Source organism: Populus trichocarpa, chromosome 11 (assembly GCF_000002775.5).
Source record: "Populus trichocarpa isolate Nisqually-1 chromosome 11, P.trichocarpa_v4.1, whole genome shotgun sequence".
Taxonomy (NCBI): Eukaryota; Viridiplantae; Streptophyta; class Magnoliopsida; order Malpighiales; family Salicaceae; genus Populus; species Populus trichocarpa.
This window is the reverse complement of record NC_037295.2, coordinates 7,226,812-7,245,449: the sequence shown is the minus strand read 5'-3', so window position 1 is coordinate 7,245,449 and position 18,638 is coordinate 7,226,812. Positions and strand designations below refer to the sequence as shown.

Below are 18,638 nucleotides of genomic sequence, written 5' to 3'. Positions count from 1 at the left end.
GTTAATGTTATTTAATTGTACGATAGACTAATCTCTTCAAGTTTAATGCAAGAAACACACCATTAGTAAACTTTATTTGTAAAAGTTATATATTCATATTATTTTATATAATAATAATAATTAACAAGTACTAAAAAAAAGGAGGGTTCTTCACTAACCTCTCCTTAGAATTCATAGTTAATTGGAATGATGATTTTTTTTATTTAATTTTAAATTTTATTTTTCAACATTAGATTTATTAGATATTGAGTTTTATAATTGTTTTAATTTTTTTTATGAGGTTATTCTATTCTTATGACCTGAAACATGAGTTTTGCAGATTAATATGATTAACTTGATTTATTTTTTATTTTTGTCATTGTTTTCATTGAATATTTTTTTTTCAGTTTCTCCTTCAACACTAGGTTAATTGGAATTAGATTTCATAATTTATTTTATATTTTATGGAGTTATGCAAACCTTGTGACACAAGTTTGAAAGATTAATTCGGGTTGACTCAAAATATTTTTTTTAATTATTTTATTTTAATTTTATCATTCAGCATTGAATTTATTAGGAATTGAGATTCATCAACTTTAATATGACAATATTATAATTATAATTTTTCTAAATGCTTTTATTTTAAAAAAAATTCAAGAGGAAAAAAAATAAAAATCTTAATTTGAAGTAAAGAAAAAAATATTTTTTTCATTTTTAGAAGCATTTTTTAAAGGAAAAAGCAAACATGCTTCAATAACGAAATTCAACCCAACCTCAAATGCAAAAAAAAAATTATCATCTATTTATTTTCTCTTTACCATATGAGAAAGTAAAAAAAAAATTAAAGTCTTGAGCAGGACCCAACTCTAATGGGTTCAGCAGGACCCAACTCCATTGGATCCTGGTGGCAGCAGGACCCAACACTATTGAGTTTTGCTACAACGACCTAGAAACCCTTTCTGACTTACAAACATAAAAAACAATGCTCCCCATAGGCGCTACAATGCAAACGCGCTACAATGCAAACAATCTATGTCTATATTGTCGTCCACGATGCAATAAGTTTGTGCCCATAATAAATGCACAATATTTTTCTGATACGATCCAGACAAGGTCAAATTCGGATTTTGATGTAAAATGTGCAACTATGCAATTTAACGCAAGAGTCATAATTCTCAATCCGATCGTTGAATCAGGCTGAAATTTTATGTGGAGTCTCCTAACATATTATCCTACCTTGGGTTAAAATATCATATCAATCGGAGTTCGGAAAGGCACCGCAATACTGGTAAACAGAGGCTGTATGAATTTTGTTATTTACTTCCTTTGACTTGTGGACTTTCTATTTGGCTAGTATTCTTTTTCTAAAAGGATGTGGCAGCTTGTTTTGGGAATCTTCTAGTTCTACAAAGATCTTTAATGGGACGCAATATAGTTTCCAAGTGTGGTAAGGATTCATAAATATTTCAAAATCCTTTTCTTATAAGGATTCCTTATTCATCCTAGCTACAACAAGGAAAGAAGACTTCATAATTAATTGTACCTTCATATTTAGATTTCCTAGTCTATTTGGAACTTTTTATTGGTGACAAATCTGATTCTAGCATATTTAGGATAATAATTTTCAGATTTTTATTATTTTCATCTGAATATTTGAGTTATTATTACTTATTTGGGTCAATTGAAAGTAGGCCTCATATAAGTCCACCTAAGAGGGGTCCGTTATGGTTTATTTAAGTCTAGAGTTAGTATAAATAAAGGCATAATCAGACATGTAAGTTAGACAATTCAGATTAATAAAACTTCTTGTTTGCCGCACTTTGTGTGTATGTGTTGGTGAGATAATCTTCTTTTCATGGTTCTCTAAAGAACTGAAAATAACTTATTGAAGAACAACTGGTTTCGTGGCGTCATCCTTATACTTCTCGTTTACGAATCAATATTCGTTGGGTGAGGGTTTTCCATTTTCAATAGTATTAATGCCTAAGTACGAGTTATCTTTGTGTCACATTCCTATAAAACCTGATTTACTTAGTTTTTCAGGAATTGATGTCTTTGCGTGTGGGTTGCGAGACCATGTGTTCACGAGGTTTTCATCATTTTCCCTTGCATTTTAATATATATATATATATATATAAGCAACTTAAAGAAAAAGCAGAGGAATAATCAAAAGCTGTAAAAAGCACCCTGCAAAGCCACAATTAAATTATAATCCGTGATTGTTGACCACTGGCTATAAAGTGCACTAAGAACAGAAAGGTTTTTTTTCTTTCAATGCTGTAAAGTGCACTAAGGACTTCATCATCAATTGTTCACTAATTCAAAGTAGAATTTTCTGCTCTTCTTTTTTCCTTTTCTTTTCGCAAATACTTACTGATGACCAATCTCTTTTCCACCTGGTCCTAAAGAACGACAAGCTATTTGAAGTTTATGATAGACTCCATTATATAGCTGGTTGGTGCATAATTGACAGTTTCATACTTGCAATTATTTTTATGTTTGAAGAATGGTTTTAGAAAAAAATTAAAATTTTATTTATTTATTTATTATTTTAAATTAATATTTTTTGAAATTTTTATATCATTTTAATATATTTATATCAAAAATATTATTTTAATATATTTTTAAACAAAACCATCATTTGTTTATATCTTATAAAGCCGCCGGTTTTAATACTTCTGCTAGCCATCATTTGCTAATTGAATATATATTGAGTTTTTTTCCTACACTATCACCGTGAGCAAATTTATTTCTCAAACGAACACTTTTGTTATATCACAAAAATAGTCTCGTGACACGTGGATGGTGCATTTATTATAAATAATAATAATTAATAATTGTAATTGTCTACGTACCTACCTGCGGGTTGTGCATGTATTATAAAAAATAGTCTCGTTATTTTTCAGAAAATACTTTGTGAATGTAAATTTTTTATCAGATGAACACACTCTCAATAAAGTGTAATTTTTTTTTGTGAATATAATTTTTTTTATTATTTATCGAATAAATAGTGGAGCCATAATTTTTTAAATAAAAGAACAAATTACTAACAAATATTGATATTATATACTATACAAACATGTGTTACATAAATAAATTAATTTAAAATATATGTACCAACTCAAGTCAAGTAAAATTAATTTAAGAATACTTTTAAAATAAAAAAAATTTATATTATAATTGTTCTCTTCGAGATTTTATATTTTAAAACTGTTTCATAATGATTTTATTTTTAATCTCATTAAAATTATCTTTCTCAATATATACAACAAACTTTTATTTATCTATTTCTAAATCTTCCAAGGACTAAGAAAGTTTTTGCAACAATTCTATGCAAATTGATATTATTCTTGCTGACTTGTTGTTTTGTACAAGTGGATTAAATATAATTATTAAATGTATTTTTTTTAATTTATCTATTATGTCCCTAATTTTTTAATTTTTCTTGTACTTTATTTTTAATAATTAGTAAATTCATCATTATTATTTTTCATATGAAATTCATAGCAAAATAATTATCAATTCATCAAAACTCATTTCAATTCATATCCATTAGCATATAATATTACCTATACACATATTAATTCAACAAACCCATAAATTATTATAAACTCCAACATTTTCAATAACTAATTATAAAAAAATAAAACTAAAATTAGATAATGAAACAAATAGAAAAGATGAAGGAAACTTCCCTAAAGCATAAAGCATAAGAGGTTGCTTGCTTAACTAATTAATAGCTTAAGTAATGAAGAGAAATTTTGTAGAAAAGAAAAAATATGCAATAGTAAAAAAAGAAAATGAGTATAGCTTAATTAGTAGTTAACAAAAAAAAAAAATTAACCTTGAAAAGCTATTATAATAATATTTTAATGTAAATAAATACTTTAAAAAAAAATTAAGGGGGCAATTGCCCCTCTGACCCCATTATGGCTCGCATCCAATTGTCTCTTTTATTAATTTAATTTTTCCAAATTTTTTAATAAAGTGTAATTTTTTCAATTTCAATTAATGTCGATTTCGCACCCGACATTACGAATGAAGTTTAGAATGTAAAAATGGATAAGAAATCACCATTTGTGGAGAAGATGAGTGTACAGTGTGGGTTAATGGCTGGCTACGGCAGGTTTTGGTGAGAGGAAGTGAATGGAGGAGGCAAGATGATGGTGCTGGTGGGGAGGGCTGTGTTTGTGAGGAAGGGCTGATTCGGCAAGAAAGGGGCTGGAATTAAATGCTGGACATAATTTATGCGTATTTCTTTCTGGCCCCCAAGCTTTATACAGAAGTCTATATTTATAATTCAAGAGTCCGTAGTCATATGAAATTCAAAAATCTCATACAAAAACAAGCTGATTCCTTCTTTAAATTTAAATTTTATTAAAAATATTCATAATATCCATCCCCATAAATCGGAAGTAATAATCACTGGCCAGGAAAAGTGTCCTGAATTCTCACAACCACGGAGATAGCTTCCATAGACCGTTTACATTATATAGAATTATAAATCCATAAGCATACCAAGATGGATGGTAAGCAACAAGACGTTGTGTACACGTCTAAATCTTGATCCTCAGCATCATCATTATATGATTACAAACGAAGCTCCAAGCATGTCTTTGGCTTTATTCAATTAAAGTCGAGGTTTCACTGATGTTTAAATTTATGGACTCGGGATTGATGGGGTAAAGATCATGGGCAGATGCAGAGGAATTTCCAATCCATGATTTATCAGATGGAGGAAAGAGGTCTTGTGTGCTGTTTAAACTCTGGTCTATGACCTGCTGATAGTGGCCTTTGAGAAGTTTGGAGTGTAAATCATCACCATAAATGCTAGGATCTGAGATCATCTCCTGGATGCTGGTCTGTCCTTCAAGCATGCTCACCACTTCTGACATTGCAGGCCTTAGAGATGGAGATGCATTGGTGCATAAGAGAGCCAATTTGATCATCCTCTCAGCCTCTTCCTTGTTGAATTCAGACTGCAGCTTTGGGTCCACTATCTCCATTAAATTTCCCTTTTTTTGCAGTACATGGGCCTGTGAAAGCAAAAAGTAAAGTATTTGCAGAGAGGAGTAGTGCCTAATGCATCATGGATTCAAGATAGCAACAAGAACATACTCGTAACTTACCCAGTCAAGAAGACATACGAATTCATTTGTTGTTCTGTAGCTCGAATTGCTTCTTCCACTGACAATTTCTAAAGCAACAACTCCAAAACTATAAACATCTGCTTTGTCTGTTAAATAACCCCACAGCGCATATTCTGGAGCCATATATCCTCTGAAATAAGAACCATGCCAGATTAGTGACTCTAACGGAGTATATTGCGATCACTGAATAAAGGAAGCTGCAAATTAAGTCTGATTAAAACTTACATGGTTCCAGCAACACGAGTGCTCATGTGAGTGTTCTCCTCTTCATTGAGCTTAGCTAGTCCAAAGTCTGATATCTTGGCACTTAGATCTTTGTCCAGTAATACATTTGTACCTTTGATGTCTCTGTGAACAATCCTGATTGCAGATTCTTCATGGAGAAATGCTAAAGCTCTGGCTATTCCAACACATATCTTATATCTTGTTGGCCAATCCAGCATCAGAAAACTTGTTTCTGAACCTGTAGCTAATCCAGTAAAGGAGGTGCACTAAATAAAATGACTTCAACTTTGCTAGTCGATGCTATTATTGAAAAAAGAAGAAGATTTTACTGGAAATTAATCAGATGCCATTATGGTTACCAAAAAGTGCTTTGGCGAGGGAGTTGTTTTCCATGTATTCGTACACTAGAAGCAACTGATCTCCTTCAATACAGCATCCATAAAGCTTTACAAGATTGGGATGCTGTAAACCAGATATCATGCCTATTTCATTCACAAATTCTCGGTTTCCTTGCCTGGATTTAGGAGATAGCTGCTTAACAGCAATGAAAGTTCCATCTGACAATTTACCCTGCATTGAATTTATCGTAGACATTTTGCATGATAAAACAAAGGGTCCAATGATCAACTGGGATAATATGCAAGAGAATATTAGAGTGACAGACCTTGTATACGGAGCCAAATCCACCTTCTCCAATTTTGCCAGCAGAATCAAAATTGTTAGTGGCAGCTCTCAGCTGCCTCAAAGTGAAGGAACCAGTTTTCAGATCTAGCCCCTTGAGATCTGCACATAATTGTTGGTGACACAAGGGAAATGCTTCAACATCATCAATGCGCGGATGTGTTATATTCTAGATGTTTGCGTGTGTAATAGCTGCTAATTAACTAATTAAGGAAAAGGCTTTAGCACGCAGATGATTGATTTCAATGTACCTCGTTCTCTCATGAACTTGTCTCTAAAATAGAATTTCCAACAAATGACACCCATTACCAAGAAAACAAGGAGTAAGGCTGAAGTGACAACTCCAACCACGATAGGTCTTTTACTTGCTTCTCCAGGTTCTGAAATTAAACAAAGTTACACGTACAAACACAGAAAGCCAATGGGACAATAAATCACTGTAGGGCAGCAGTTTACTTCTCACCTGGACAATAAGTTCTCTGGCCTGAAAACAACAAACCATAAAGTGCTTCTTAGATGGTATAATGAACTGAGTAGAAGCTTACATACAGTTATGATGAAAATCAAAGCCTGGTTCACAAGGAAGAATTTGTTTGTTAATTATGTAACCGGTGGGGGAAATGACCAAGGCTAAGTCTAAGGGGTGATGAGATTTGAATTCATAAGTTCTTGATCAACAAAGCTATGATATCATTGCTCGGTTTTCATTTTAACTTAATTGATAAAGGTCATTGTATATGAATGAAATCGCAAAGTCAGTTACTTTCAAATGAAATTCTGGGAATATATATATAAAACATGCCTGAGCATACAGTTATTGCAGAAATAAGAGGACCGTAATTTCCTCTTTTTGGAATGCAAGTAGTCCCTTTTCCATTCCAGTATAAACGGATCTCCAAGGTAGTGTCTGTTACATTGGCATTGAATACTATAGAAGCTTTGTTAGATCCAGTAGCAGCCTCCTCAATATTAAAATCTTTTTCCTCTAGTTTCCCCTGGAAAACAAATCCCAAGTTAAAAGGTGTTGGTGGGAGAAACCACTGGTGGTGGCTTTGAAACACTCGGAGGGGATAAAACACACTGTTTTATTTCAAGAACAAAAGCTTACAAACAATTAACACAAAAGCTTAACACAATACATGCCCTCTCTCTTTCTCTCTAGTGTTTCTCTCTACTCTCTCCACACAGAATAACATAAGCTTAGCTTGCTATTTATACACGAATTCGAAACAAGAAAATTCAACCTTCAAGTGTGAAGGCGGCTGGCGGCTGTGGCGGAAAACAGCTGGTGGCTGGCGGCTGGCGGCTGGCCGGTTGGTGGCTGGGCGGTGACAGCTGGTGGCTGCCTTCCTTGACCATCTAGATTGAGTTTAATATTCAACAAATCTCCCCTTTAAACTCAATCGAGGGATGTCATGCCAAGCATGAACTTTAATCGGATAAATACTTCTCCTTTTAATGGCTTTGTGAAGATGTCAGCAACTTGATCATTTGTGTTGCAAGATATCAGTTGGACTTCTTCATTCTTCACATGTTCCCGGATAAAGTGATGACGTGTATCAATGTGTTTGCTCCTCTCATGATACACTGGGTTCTTTGCCAATGCGATTGCTGATCGATTGTCAATATAAATCTCCGTAGGATTTTCTTGAGGAAATCCCAAAAACTTCAGCATATTCCTTAACCATATTGAGTGGCATACGACTGAGTTGGCAGCAACATACTCAGCTTCACAGCTTGATAATGTTACAATCGATTGCTTCTTGGATGACCATGTGAAAGATGTGTCTCCCATGAAAAAGACAAACCCTGTTGTGCTTTTCCTTTCATCCAAATCTCTACCCCAATCACTATCCGAGTAGCCTACAAGATTAAAGTCTTTACTTGAGGTATAAAACATACCTTCATTCATTGTGCCTTTGATGTAGCGAAGAATTCTCTTGGCTGCATTCAAGTGAGACTGGTCTAGCGTCTCCATGTATCTGCTAACGAGTCCGACTCCGTAGAGTATATCCGGTCTGGTACATGTCAAGTACCTTAAGCTTCCTACTAAGCTTTTGAAGTAAGTTGGATCAACATTTCCAACCTTACTTTTCCTCAATTCCACTCCATTCTCAACTGGAGTTGATACCGGATTGCAACTTTCCATCTTGAACCTTTCAAGAATATCTTTGGCGTAACCGCTTTGGGATACAAAAATCCCTTCTTCTTTCTGCGTTACTTCCAAGCCAAGAAAATGTGACATTAGACCAATGTCAGTCATCTCAAACTCATGTACCATGTTTTGTTTGAAGTCGTCAAACATGGTAGGGTTGTTGCCGGTGAATATCATCAACATACAGGCACGCAAATAAGATGCTGCCATTTGCTCCTTTCTTCACATATATGGCGTGTTCATATGGACATTTCTCAAATCCATTATCTTGAAAATACATGTCAATTCTGGTATTCCAAGCACGCGGAGCTTGCTTCAAACCATAGAGAGCCTTCTTTAACTTGTATACTTTGCCTTCATTTTCAGCATCAATGTATCCAAGTGGTTGTTCAACATAGATCTCTTCTTCTAGGAAGCCATTCAGAAATGCTGACTTCACATCGAGTTGATAGATCTTCCATCTATGTTGTGCAGCTAGTGAGATCATCAGTCTGATTGTCTCTAGCCGGGCTACTGGAGCAAATACTTCTCCATAGTCAATGCCTTCTCTCTGTTTGTAGCCTTTAGCCACTAATCTGGCTTTGTATCTTTGCACTTCTCCTTTGGCGTTCTTCTTCGTCTTGTAGACCCATTTGACACCTATTGCTTTCTTGTTTTCTAGTAGATAAGTCAGCTTCCAGGTATCATTCTTCTCAATGGCATGTATTTCTTCATCCATTGCTTCTATCCACTTCTCTTCTGTGATAGCTTCATCGAAGCTTAGTGGGTCACTATCTGCAAAGAAACAAAACAGAGTTGTATCTTCCATGACCTGAGTGGTATCGTACAACTCTTCAAGATTCCTCATCCTTCTTGGTCCTTCTGATGAGGATGTTGATGGTGGTGTTGATGATGATGCTCCTGGTGTGTTCCTCCTGTTGAATACAGGGAATCTGTGTACCGGACTTTGTGGTTCAGCTGCTGGCACAATCTGTTCTTCTGCAAGTACTGTTGGTACTTCTTCACCTTCAAGGATCAAATCAGTGGTGATCCATTTGACTGCTTCTTTATTATCAGTCCATTCCCAAGATTTATCTTCTTCAAAGATAACATCTCTACTCATAATCACCTTCTTCGTGATGGGATTATACAGCTTGTATCCCATCCTTCTCTCACTATATCCCACAAAGATGCATCTCTCGCTTTTATCATCGAGTTTTCTCCTTCTTGCATCTGGGATCTTTGCGTATGCCACACAACCAAAGACTCGTAGATGAGTAACACTTGGTTTGTGACCACTCCATGCTTCTTCTGGAATGACTCCTTGCAAACTTCTGGTTGGGCAGCGATTCAGTAGATACACTGCACATGATACAGCTTCAGCCCAGTATTGCTTGGGCAACTTCTTTGCTTTGAGCAGACTTCTTGCCATGTCAAGAATCGTGCGATTCTTCCTTTCAGCTACACCATTCAGCTGTGGTGTATAAGCTGGTGTTGTCTGATGTCTGATGCCTTGTTGTGTACAATAGGCTTCAAAGTCATTTGCTGTATATTCTCCACCTTGATCAGATCTCACTGTTCTGATCATGTAGCCACTTTGCTTCTCCACAATTGCTTTAAAATCTTTAAAACAATTGAATACTTCTGACTTCCTCTTCAGAAAGTATATCCACGTCTTTCTACTAAAATCATCAATAAAAGTGAGGAAGTACCTATTTTGTCCAGTCGACATAGACGTTATTGGGCCACACACATCTGTGTGTACTAACTCCAGTGGCCTCTTTGCTTTCCAGTTGACTTCTTTGGCAAAACTGGATCTGTGATGTTTGCTGAGGACACAACTTTCACAGACTTCATCTGGATGATCAATGTGAGGCATACCTTTGACCATCTTCTTGCTTGCTAGCATCTTCAAGCTCGTGAAATTCAGATGTCCAAGCCTCAGGTGCCAAAGCCATTCTTCACTGTTGGTGATGGCACTCAAACACCTTGCTGCATCATACTGGATGTTCAAAGGAAACATCCTATTCTTGGACATTTTCACATAGGCCATTAATCTCCAATTGTTGTCTCTAATTGTCAGATGACAATTCTTCGAGTAAAAAGTATATCCTCTCTCCAAAAGTTGACCTAAGCTGATCAGGTTCTGCTTTATGGCTGGGACATAATAGACATTGGCGATGTAGCTGGAATCGCCGTTCTTCAACTTGATTGGGATGCTGCCTTTACCTTTGAATGGAACCTTTGTGGTATCTCCAAAAGTAACTAGACCTTGCTTGGTCTCATCTAGATCACTAAATAACTCTCGGTAGCCACACATGCGATTGCTGGCTCCAGTATCTAGATACCATATATTTTCCTGTTTCTCGCCAAGTTCTTGTTGGACAAGAAATGCAGCTTCTATGTCATCCTTCTCTGCATAGTTGGCTTGCTCACGTATCTCCAACGGAGCTTTCCTTCTGCATTCAGTGCTATAGTGCCCAAATTGATTGCAACTATAACATTGGATATTCCTCTTGTCACGGTTATTGTAACCGCCTCCTCTTCCTCTAGGAGTGAATGCTTGTTGTCCTCTACCTCCTCTGGTGGTGTTTCTACCACCTCTTCCTCTAAAGCTTGTATTCCAAGAACCTCTTCCTTGGAATCTCTGGAATCCTCCTCTGGATTGTTGACTTCCTGCTTGAGTGGTATATCCACTTGTTGAAGTCTCCCCTTGCTCATATCTGTTTTTGAGAGACAACTTTGCTTGTAAGGCATGCTCGATGGCCTTATCTCCATTTCGCTTTACAATCTTCTGCTCATGAAAACAACGGTTCAGTCGAGTAGTTTGAACGAAGTATATATCCGGGGCCTTCTTCATTATCATCCATAAAATCTCCTGTGTTGCTGAATCCCCAGTTTGATCCTTCTTTGGAATAAATCGTAGCAGCATCAGTGCTTTCAAAGCTTCCGTCACCTTCATACAAGATACTCTCACTGGTTAAATCCGGTCCACCGCAGTTTATATGGAATGAACGATAACCTGCAATACGTCAAATTAATACACCAATCTACAATGCTCAAATCAGTACACCATTAGAACAGTTGCAAATATTCTTCTCATATCGTAGGGGCGTGTAAGTGTTGAAATTTTTGGATCCCTTTGCTCTACAACAAGAGCTATTACTCTACTATATAGCTTCAAATCGATTAGTCATTGGCTAATACTTTTCCAAGTGGCTTGTCACAATCAGTGTTCCACTCGAGTCGATGGAGGCTGTTCTATCAACCTTTGGTTTCCGATTAGTGATATTGATGGTGAAAACGTGAGGAGGCCATGTTTTGGTTACAGATAAATCCTTACTTGTCCAACGAAACTGAGAATGAATACATCCTTAATAAATCTGTGTGCAGAATAGAATGTAGAATTAAGGCAAAAAAATCTACATTGAAATTAGTACTCGTGCTCAAATAAATACACAGACACTGATATTATCGTAGATTACTGATTTCGGTATGTTGATAAATTTGAAACAGATGTGCTTTGATTTTAAAGAACTTCGTTACTTCTCATTTAAGGAGGGAAAGGAATATCATACTTTTGGGGCACTCATGTATGCTTGAGCATGGAAGAAGTCCGCTTCTGTAAGACATGGAAATTTTAGTAAGAATTTCAAATGGTTCTGCAAACTGCAATATAAGAATCAGATATCAAAACTTTATCATATTATTAGCATTATTTCACCACCATAAAAAATATCATACTATTCAAGTAAAATATTCATTTTATGTTTGCTCATTGAGAAAATCGGTGCATGGCTGTTCCCTCTTCATGAGTGTTTGTGCTTATATCTTGGGGTAAATGAATAATAAAGCATGTCACATTCTTATGTTCTTCATTCATTCAGCATTAATCAGCAACGTATATAATTGATGATTTTCTATTGGATATATGCTGGAAGATCTAAATTAAAAAGTTCAAAATGCACAAGTTAGCATATATATGTTTCACTCCTACATGCATTTAAAAACATATAAAATTTGCATAACTGATTTGAAATAGTAAAAATATTTTGAGCATAAAAGCTACAAGGACATGGCCTGGTATATCTGATCCTAGGATACCATGTTTGTGCTGAGAAAGAAAATCTGGATAGGATTTAAAGATATAAATATAAATTGCAGATTCAACTCCAAAGATATTCAGTTAAAATCCTGCTTAGCATCTGATATATAATGTATTTTTTTCCCCTGAAAACTATATATGAACATGACATGGATTACATGATTAGCAGCATATTCTGTTAACGCAGGTATCCCTGTCTGCATTTAAGAAATTCCTTTAAAATATCCTGTAAGAGCTCCATTTCCAAATTAAGGTTATCCATGGGGACCTCATTTCATCCTAGATTTCTGCTAAGCATATAGACACCTCTTTTAGGTTGTATCAGTTGTGGTTCTTTTTCCTTGGAACAAGATTATTGGACTTGGTTTGACAACTACCAGATTGGATCTCCAACAACATGAAATACCAAAAATATCGCTCTCCAGAGTGTATAAGAGGAGCCTTACAAGTTATTCTTGATGAATGAACTCCTGTACGTGTTTATACGCCTGGTTTATAGATTCAAATCATTAAGTTTCGCAGCAATAAGGAGTATCCCAAATTTAAGAACATAGATATCCTTACAGGGCATCGCGACAGCTTGGCAGCCATGAAAAGTTATTGTAGGAAACATCACTGCAAGAAGCCAAGGGAATCATAAATATGAATATGAACCTCAAAAAAATTAAAAATAAGTGGAACAAATGAAATGCTAAGCAAGATTAAAAAAACCCACATATTTTCAGAAACTAGGCTTTCGTTGAGGCCCTATATATGGCATGAATATATATGTAGCCTTAGATTATCAAGATTCACTCAGAAGACCACTTTATAAATATTAATGGTTGATCAATCATCAGCAGTTATATCTTCACAAGAGAGCAGAGAAGTTGAACAGAATATCTAAACTGAAATAACTGAAACCAGTGATACATTTCAGAGACATACGTACATATTTTTGCCTTTTTTGAGAAATGAGTCTGGGACACTTCCAGTCAGATTGTTTCCACTCAAAAACCTGGTTTTCAAAAGCCAGATAGATTCTTTCAGCATAATTCACTCCATCCATGGTCAGATTTCAAATATTCAAATTTAAATACTTACATAAATTTATGTGTTTTTGCATTTCGAGGAATTTCTCCTTCCAACTTGTTGAAAGTTAAATCCCTGCAAAAGATTACAGTAAAAGACTTTCCAGCTTTAGTTTTCAGAATATCCCTTGCACCTTTGTAAGTAGTTTTGCAATAGACAAGCCGGAGCTTCTGCGAAATGCAAATACCTGCATTATTTTTACTTAGGTTTCATTTGGTTCATGGTTAAACACAAACCAAGTTAAATGTCAAGGATGTAAAAGTGTGTAGAATGTTAGGAAGAAAGTTTAGAGATAAGATTCTAAATGTTGAAAGTAAACTAATTGCTGGAAATTAGTTGAACCGGTTGACCGGTTGAGACAGAGCGACTGGTTGGATTAAATGAATCAGTTGACCGGTTTGAAAGATGGTCAACCAGTTTAGTCGGTAGAATACAATTCCTGTTCAGATTAGGATTTCCTTGTATTAGTTTAATTCCTTGATTGTTTAGGACTTTATACCAATAAAAAGGCTTGTAATTCATCATTATTATAAGTACAGAAAGAGAGAGAATAACTAAGAGAGCTTAAAGAGAACCACTTAATAAAAATATCCCTTCCTCTCAAGCTTCTTCTTGTTCTTGAGTTTTTAGCCTTGCATTATTGTGTTGATCTTATAACACACCTGTTTGACTTCCAATAAGTGATTTCAGATCTTAGGTTTGATTATTTGACATGGTCTATCCAAACTTCTCACTTTAATTAGGTTGACAAAGGACAACTATGAAACTTGATGTATTCGAGTAAAAACTTGGTTAGGTTCCCAAGATGTATAAGAGACAGTTGAAAAAGGCTTTGAGGAGCCTATAGATTGAACAACGTTGACTTCAACCTAGAGGAAGGTCATGCAAAAGACACGAAGAAAGAATCAACAAGCACTCACAATCACCCACCACTGTCTGGATGATGCCATTTTTAAGATAGTGGCCTAGGCAACCACCACCAAGCATGCATGTGAAGTTTTGCAAGAATTAAATCAAGAAGTTAATAAGGCAAGAAAGTTACGTTTCCAAAAGCTACGTGGTGACTTTGAAAAGTTACATATGCTTAAATCAGAGAATATTTCAGAATACTTTGCAAGAGTATTGACCATATACAATCAAATGAAGAGGTATAAAGAGAAGATGGAAGAGACACGTGTGGTAGAGAAGATCCTACTCTCACTACGAAAAAAGTTCTATTATGTGGTTATCGCGATAGAGGAATAGGAAAATATGGATGCTCTCTCAATACAAGGTCTCATAGGAAAATTACAAGCCCATGAGGAAAAAGTCAATAAGATTTAAAAGGATGTGAGTGCACAAGCACTTATTTCAAAGCAAGATAATTCTGGATTTTTCCAAGGGGGTAGAGAATGTTGACAAAGCAAAAGAAAAGGAGTAAGAGACAGATTTGGAAAAAGAAGGTCGAGGCAGCTTCAACAGGTAAATCGCTCGACCCCAAAAAACAAATTAGTCGATCGGTTACACTAATAATGGCAATCCAAGATCTAGGTTTGACAAATCAAAAGTTAAATACATTATTGTCAAAAAGCAAGTCATTATACTAGGGATTGCTAGAGTCCAACCAAGAGGGTTGAGGAGAATGCAAATCTTATAATAGAAGAAAAGAAGCAAGCCACTCTACTATAAGTGCATAATGAGAGAATACAAGACAAATAGAACAGATGGTATCTAAAAAATAGAGCTAGCAACCACATGTGTGAAGACAAAGACAAGTTCATAAAGCTTGATGAAGCAATGTCAACTTTGCGGATCATTTAAAAGTTGTCATCAAAGGAAAAGGTAGAATTTTAATTAAATTGAAATATTGAAGTAATCAATTTATTGATGATGTCTATTATATACCAATGGTGAAAAACAACATATTGAGCTTAGGGCAATTGTTGAAGAATGGGTATGAGATAAAGATGAAATATCGTACTTTGACATTACTTAATACTAAAGAAGCTATGATTGTAAAGGTAGCCATGACAAAGAATATAATGTTCTTGCTAAACATAGAGACAGATGTGCCTAAATGCTTAAATACATGTGTGAAGGATGAAACTTGACTTTGACATATAAGACTTGGGCATGTAAACTGTCATATCTTGAAAATGATGACACAAAAAAAGATGTTGAAAGGTCTACCATTCATTATACATCCAAATCAATTGTGTGAATGATGTTTAGTGGGCTAGAAATTTCATAAAAGTTTTCTAAAGAAATCTACATTAAGAGGAAGTTAACCCTTATAAGAAATACATGTCAATGTTTATGGTCTTATCAAACCATGTTTATTTGGTAAAAATTTATATTTTTTTATTTTTGATTGATGATTATAGTAGAACAACTTAGGTATACTTATTAAAAGAAAAGTCTAATGTTTTTAGTTGTTTTAAGTAGTTTAAGACATTAATTGAAAAAAATGGTTATTCTATAAAATCACTTAAGATAGATATGAGGTGAATTTTGTTCTAATGATTTTAATGAGTTTTGTGAAGATCATGATATTAAGAGACTCCTAACAGTGCCTAGATCTCCACAACAAAATAGTATGGTGAATAGAAAGAATAGAAGCATCCTCAACATAGCAAAAAACATGCTTAAAACCAAGAAGATGCCTAAAGAGTTTTGAGTCGAAGCTATAGATTGTGTTATCTTCTTTTTAAATAGGTGTCCTATTAAAGGCTTGAATGCCATAACTCCACAAAAAGTATGGAGTGGAAGATAGCCAAGTGTTTCTCACTTGAAAGTTTTTGGGAGCATTGGTTATGTGCATATAGATTATCAAGTAAAAACCAAGCTAGATGACAAGAGTAAAAAGATGATCTTTGTGGGCTATGATCAAAAGTCCAAAGAATATAAGCTTTACAGCCCTAATAAAGGAAATATAGTGATTAGTAGAGATGTTAAGTTTAATGAAAATAGAGCATGTTATTGGAAGATAAATGATGGTGAGTAATATGACTTCTTACTGATTCTTGATGAATAGGAGAAAAGATATGAAGATCATCAAGAATCTATAGTCACACCTCTACAAACACCAACGAGCTGAACTTGTCCTTGTTCTTCTTCCTCTAGTGGAAGCTCAAGTAGCGACTCTCCACCAAGTCCACCAAGAAAGATGAGGAGCTTGATGACTTATATGAGGTAGTCAATCCTATTGATTATATAAAACTATATTGTCACTTTGCTAAATTTAATCTTATAGTGTTTGAAGAAGCAATAAATGATATATAATGAATAATTATTATGGATAAGGAGATTTTCTTAATTGAGAAGAATGACACATGTAGATTGGTTCCTAGACCAAATAGGAAAAGCTAATAGGTGTCAAGTGAATCTACAAAGAAAAGAAGATCGTCAAAGTAGAGGTGAAGAGTTACAAGGCAAGGTTAGTGATAAAAGGCTATAGGTAAGAGCATGAGATTGACTAGGATGAGGTATTTGCCCTCGTTGTTAGATTGAAGACCATTCGATTAATCATTGTCATTGCTGCCCAACAAAAAAGAAGAATTTATCAAATATATGTCAAATTAACCTCAATGGTTTTCTTGAGAAAGAGATCTACATTAAGCAACCTATGAGTTATGAAGTAAAGGAACATGAAAATAAGGTTTTAAAATTGAACAAAGTCTTGTATGGATTAAAGCCCCAAGGGCTTGCTATAGTCGCATTGATGGATATTTCTTAGAAAGTGGATTTGTTAAATTCCCTAATGAATATGATATCTATGTAAAGATCAAAGAAAATGGTGATACTCTTATTGTATGTTTGTATGTAAATGATATAATCTTTATTGCAAATAATCCAATGATGTTTGAAGAATTTAAACAAGCAATGATCAAGGAGTTTGAGATGACGTATATTAGTCTCATGTCCTACTACTTAGGGATTGATATCAAACAAGAAAAAGATTGAATCTTTATAAATTAGAAGAAGTTTGTAAGAGAGGTTCTTAAGAAGTTCAGGGTGGAGGATTGTACAAAAATGAATACTCCAGTTGAGTATGGAGTAAAAATTTCAAATAATGATGAAGATGAGATGATAAATTTTACAACATTCAAAAGCCTAGTTGGGAGTTTGAGATATTTGGCATGCATTCATCCGAATATTTTTTTTGGAGTATGACTTGTAAGAAGGTTTATGAGGACACCTACCATAACACACTTCAAAGCTTTTAAGTGAATTCTTTGGTATATCAAAGGTGTTGTTGATTTTGACTTATTTTATGATTATTCTAATAGCTTTGAACTTAAAAGATTATAGTGATAGTGATTGGGCTAGAGATGTGGATGATAGAAATAGCATTACGAGTTTTTTTTTTCTACATGGGAGATACAACATTCACATGGAATTCAAAGAAGCAATCTATAGTAATTTTGTTAACACGTGAAGATGAATATGTAGCTACTACAACATGTCATTGTCATTCCATATAGCTAAGGAGATTATTGAAGGAATTGTGAATGCCATAAGAGAAGCTTACTGAAATTTATGTGAATAACTCATTAGTTATTGCATTGACAAAGAATCTAATATTTCATGATAAAAGTAAACATATTGACATAAGAATTCATTATCTACAAGATTGCATTACTATATTGATCCTATACCACACATGCATTACAAGATTGCATTACTGTATTGAGAATAACTAAAAGAACATAGAGAGACACATTAAACAAAAAGTTTTTCTTCCTCTCAATTTTCTTCTTGTTCTTGAGTTTTTGATCTTGCATTGATCCTATTCCACAGATGTTTTACTTTCAACACTAAACCACAATTTTCTTTTCAAAATCTTTGTAATACAAGAAGATAAAATTGTTCAGCAATTTCTTTCCATTTAGTGAATAGGAGTGACAGAGAGGATAAACTTGAGGAGATGATAGTCCCAGACCAGGAAAAAAAAGAATTTGATGAAATGGGGGGGCGATTATTAAGTGAATACCCTTTAGGCCACTTGTAGCACTTTAGCCGATGCATGCAACCAGGGTTGGATTGAAATAGGTCCTGATTCTAATTAATCTCCAGTAGGCTGAGTAACTTGATCAACGAAATGCAATAGACCACCTACGAGAATTTGATGGTGGTTTCTTAAAGAAACAGAATGGAATTTCAGAGGTGCAAAGGGTATCGGGATTGTGCTTCAAGAAACTATATATTTATGTACGAGTGTTGGTCTGAGAAACATGTTTCATGAATTAAGCCCTTTTCAGTGTAGTAAATATGATTCACAGGCAATTATCAAAAGGGGGAAAAAAATGATCAC

General features: G+C 34.6%; 1 protein-coding gene and 1 long non-coding RNA gene across 3 annotated transcripts; both read right to left on the bottom strand.

Annotated features, from left to right (window-relative positions):
* Positions 1-4,320: 4,320 nt before the first annotated feature.
* On the bottom strand, positions 4,321-6,970 carry LOC18108679 (probable LRR receptor-like serine/threonine-protein kinase At1g07650). 2 transcript variants are annotated; one of them, XM_052445204.1, is made up of 8 exons: positions 6,838-6,970; positions 6,499-6,519; positions 6,287-6,415; positions 6,019-6,137; positions 5,714-5,924; positions 5,355-5,598; positions 5,109-5,259; positions 4,321-5,015 (listed from the first exon to the last, which is right to left on the bottom strand). In XM_052445204.1, the coding sequence occupies exons 3-8, from the start codon at positions 6,339-6,341 to the stop codon at positions 4,602-4,604; spliced, it is 1,194 nt and encodes a 397-aa protein (XP_052301164.1). In that variant the 5' UTR covers positions 6,342-6,415; positions 6,499-6,519; positions 6,838-6,970; the 3' UTR covers positions 4,321-4,601. The 2 variants fall into 2 exon arrangements, with proteins under 2 accessions (XP_052301164.1, XP_052301163.1); XM_052445203.1 differs by lacking the exons at positions 6,499-6,519; positions 6,838-6,970 and having other exon boundaries at positions 5,355-5,592; positions 6,287-6,476.
* A 4,518-nt stretch (positions 6,971-11,488) lies between these two features.
* On the bottom strand, positions 11,489-12,889 carry LOC127903973 (uncharacterized). Its single transcript, XR_008056771.1, has 3 exons — positions 12,839-12,889; positions 12,721-12,762; positions 11,489-11,791 (listed from the first exon to the last, which is right to left on the bottom strand). It is a non-coding gene; the product is annotated as an uncharacterized LOC127903973 (long non-coding RNA).
* Positions 12,890-18,638: the final 5,749 nt, after the last annotated feature.

Bases quoted from the DNA above. Each gene is read 5' to 3' on its own strand.
- LOC18108679 (XM_052445204.1), bottom strand. From the start codon at position 6,341: ATGGGTGTCATTTGTTGGAAATTCTATTTTAGAGACAAGTTCATGAGA. The intron at 6,138-6,286 runs GTACATTGAAAT...AATTATGTGCAG, and splicing joins CAAGTTCATGAGAGAACGAG to ATCTCAAGGGGCTAGATCTG. The intron at 5,260-5,354 runs GTAAGTTTTAAT...TTCTTATTTCAG, and splicing joins ACTCGTGTTGCTGGAACCAT to AGGATATATGGCTCCAGAAT.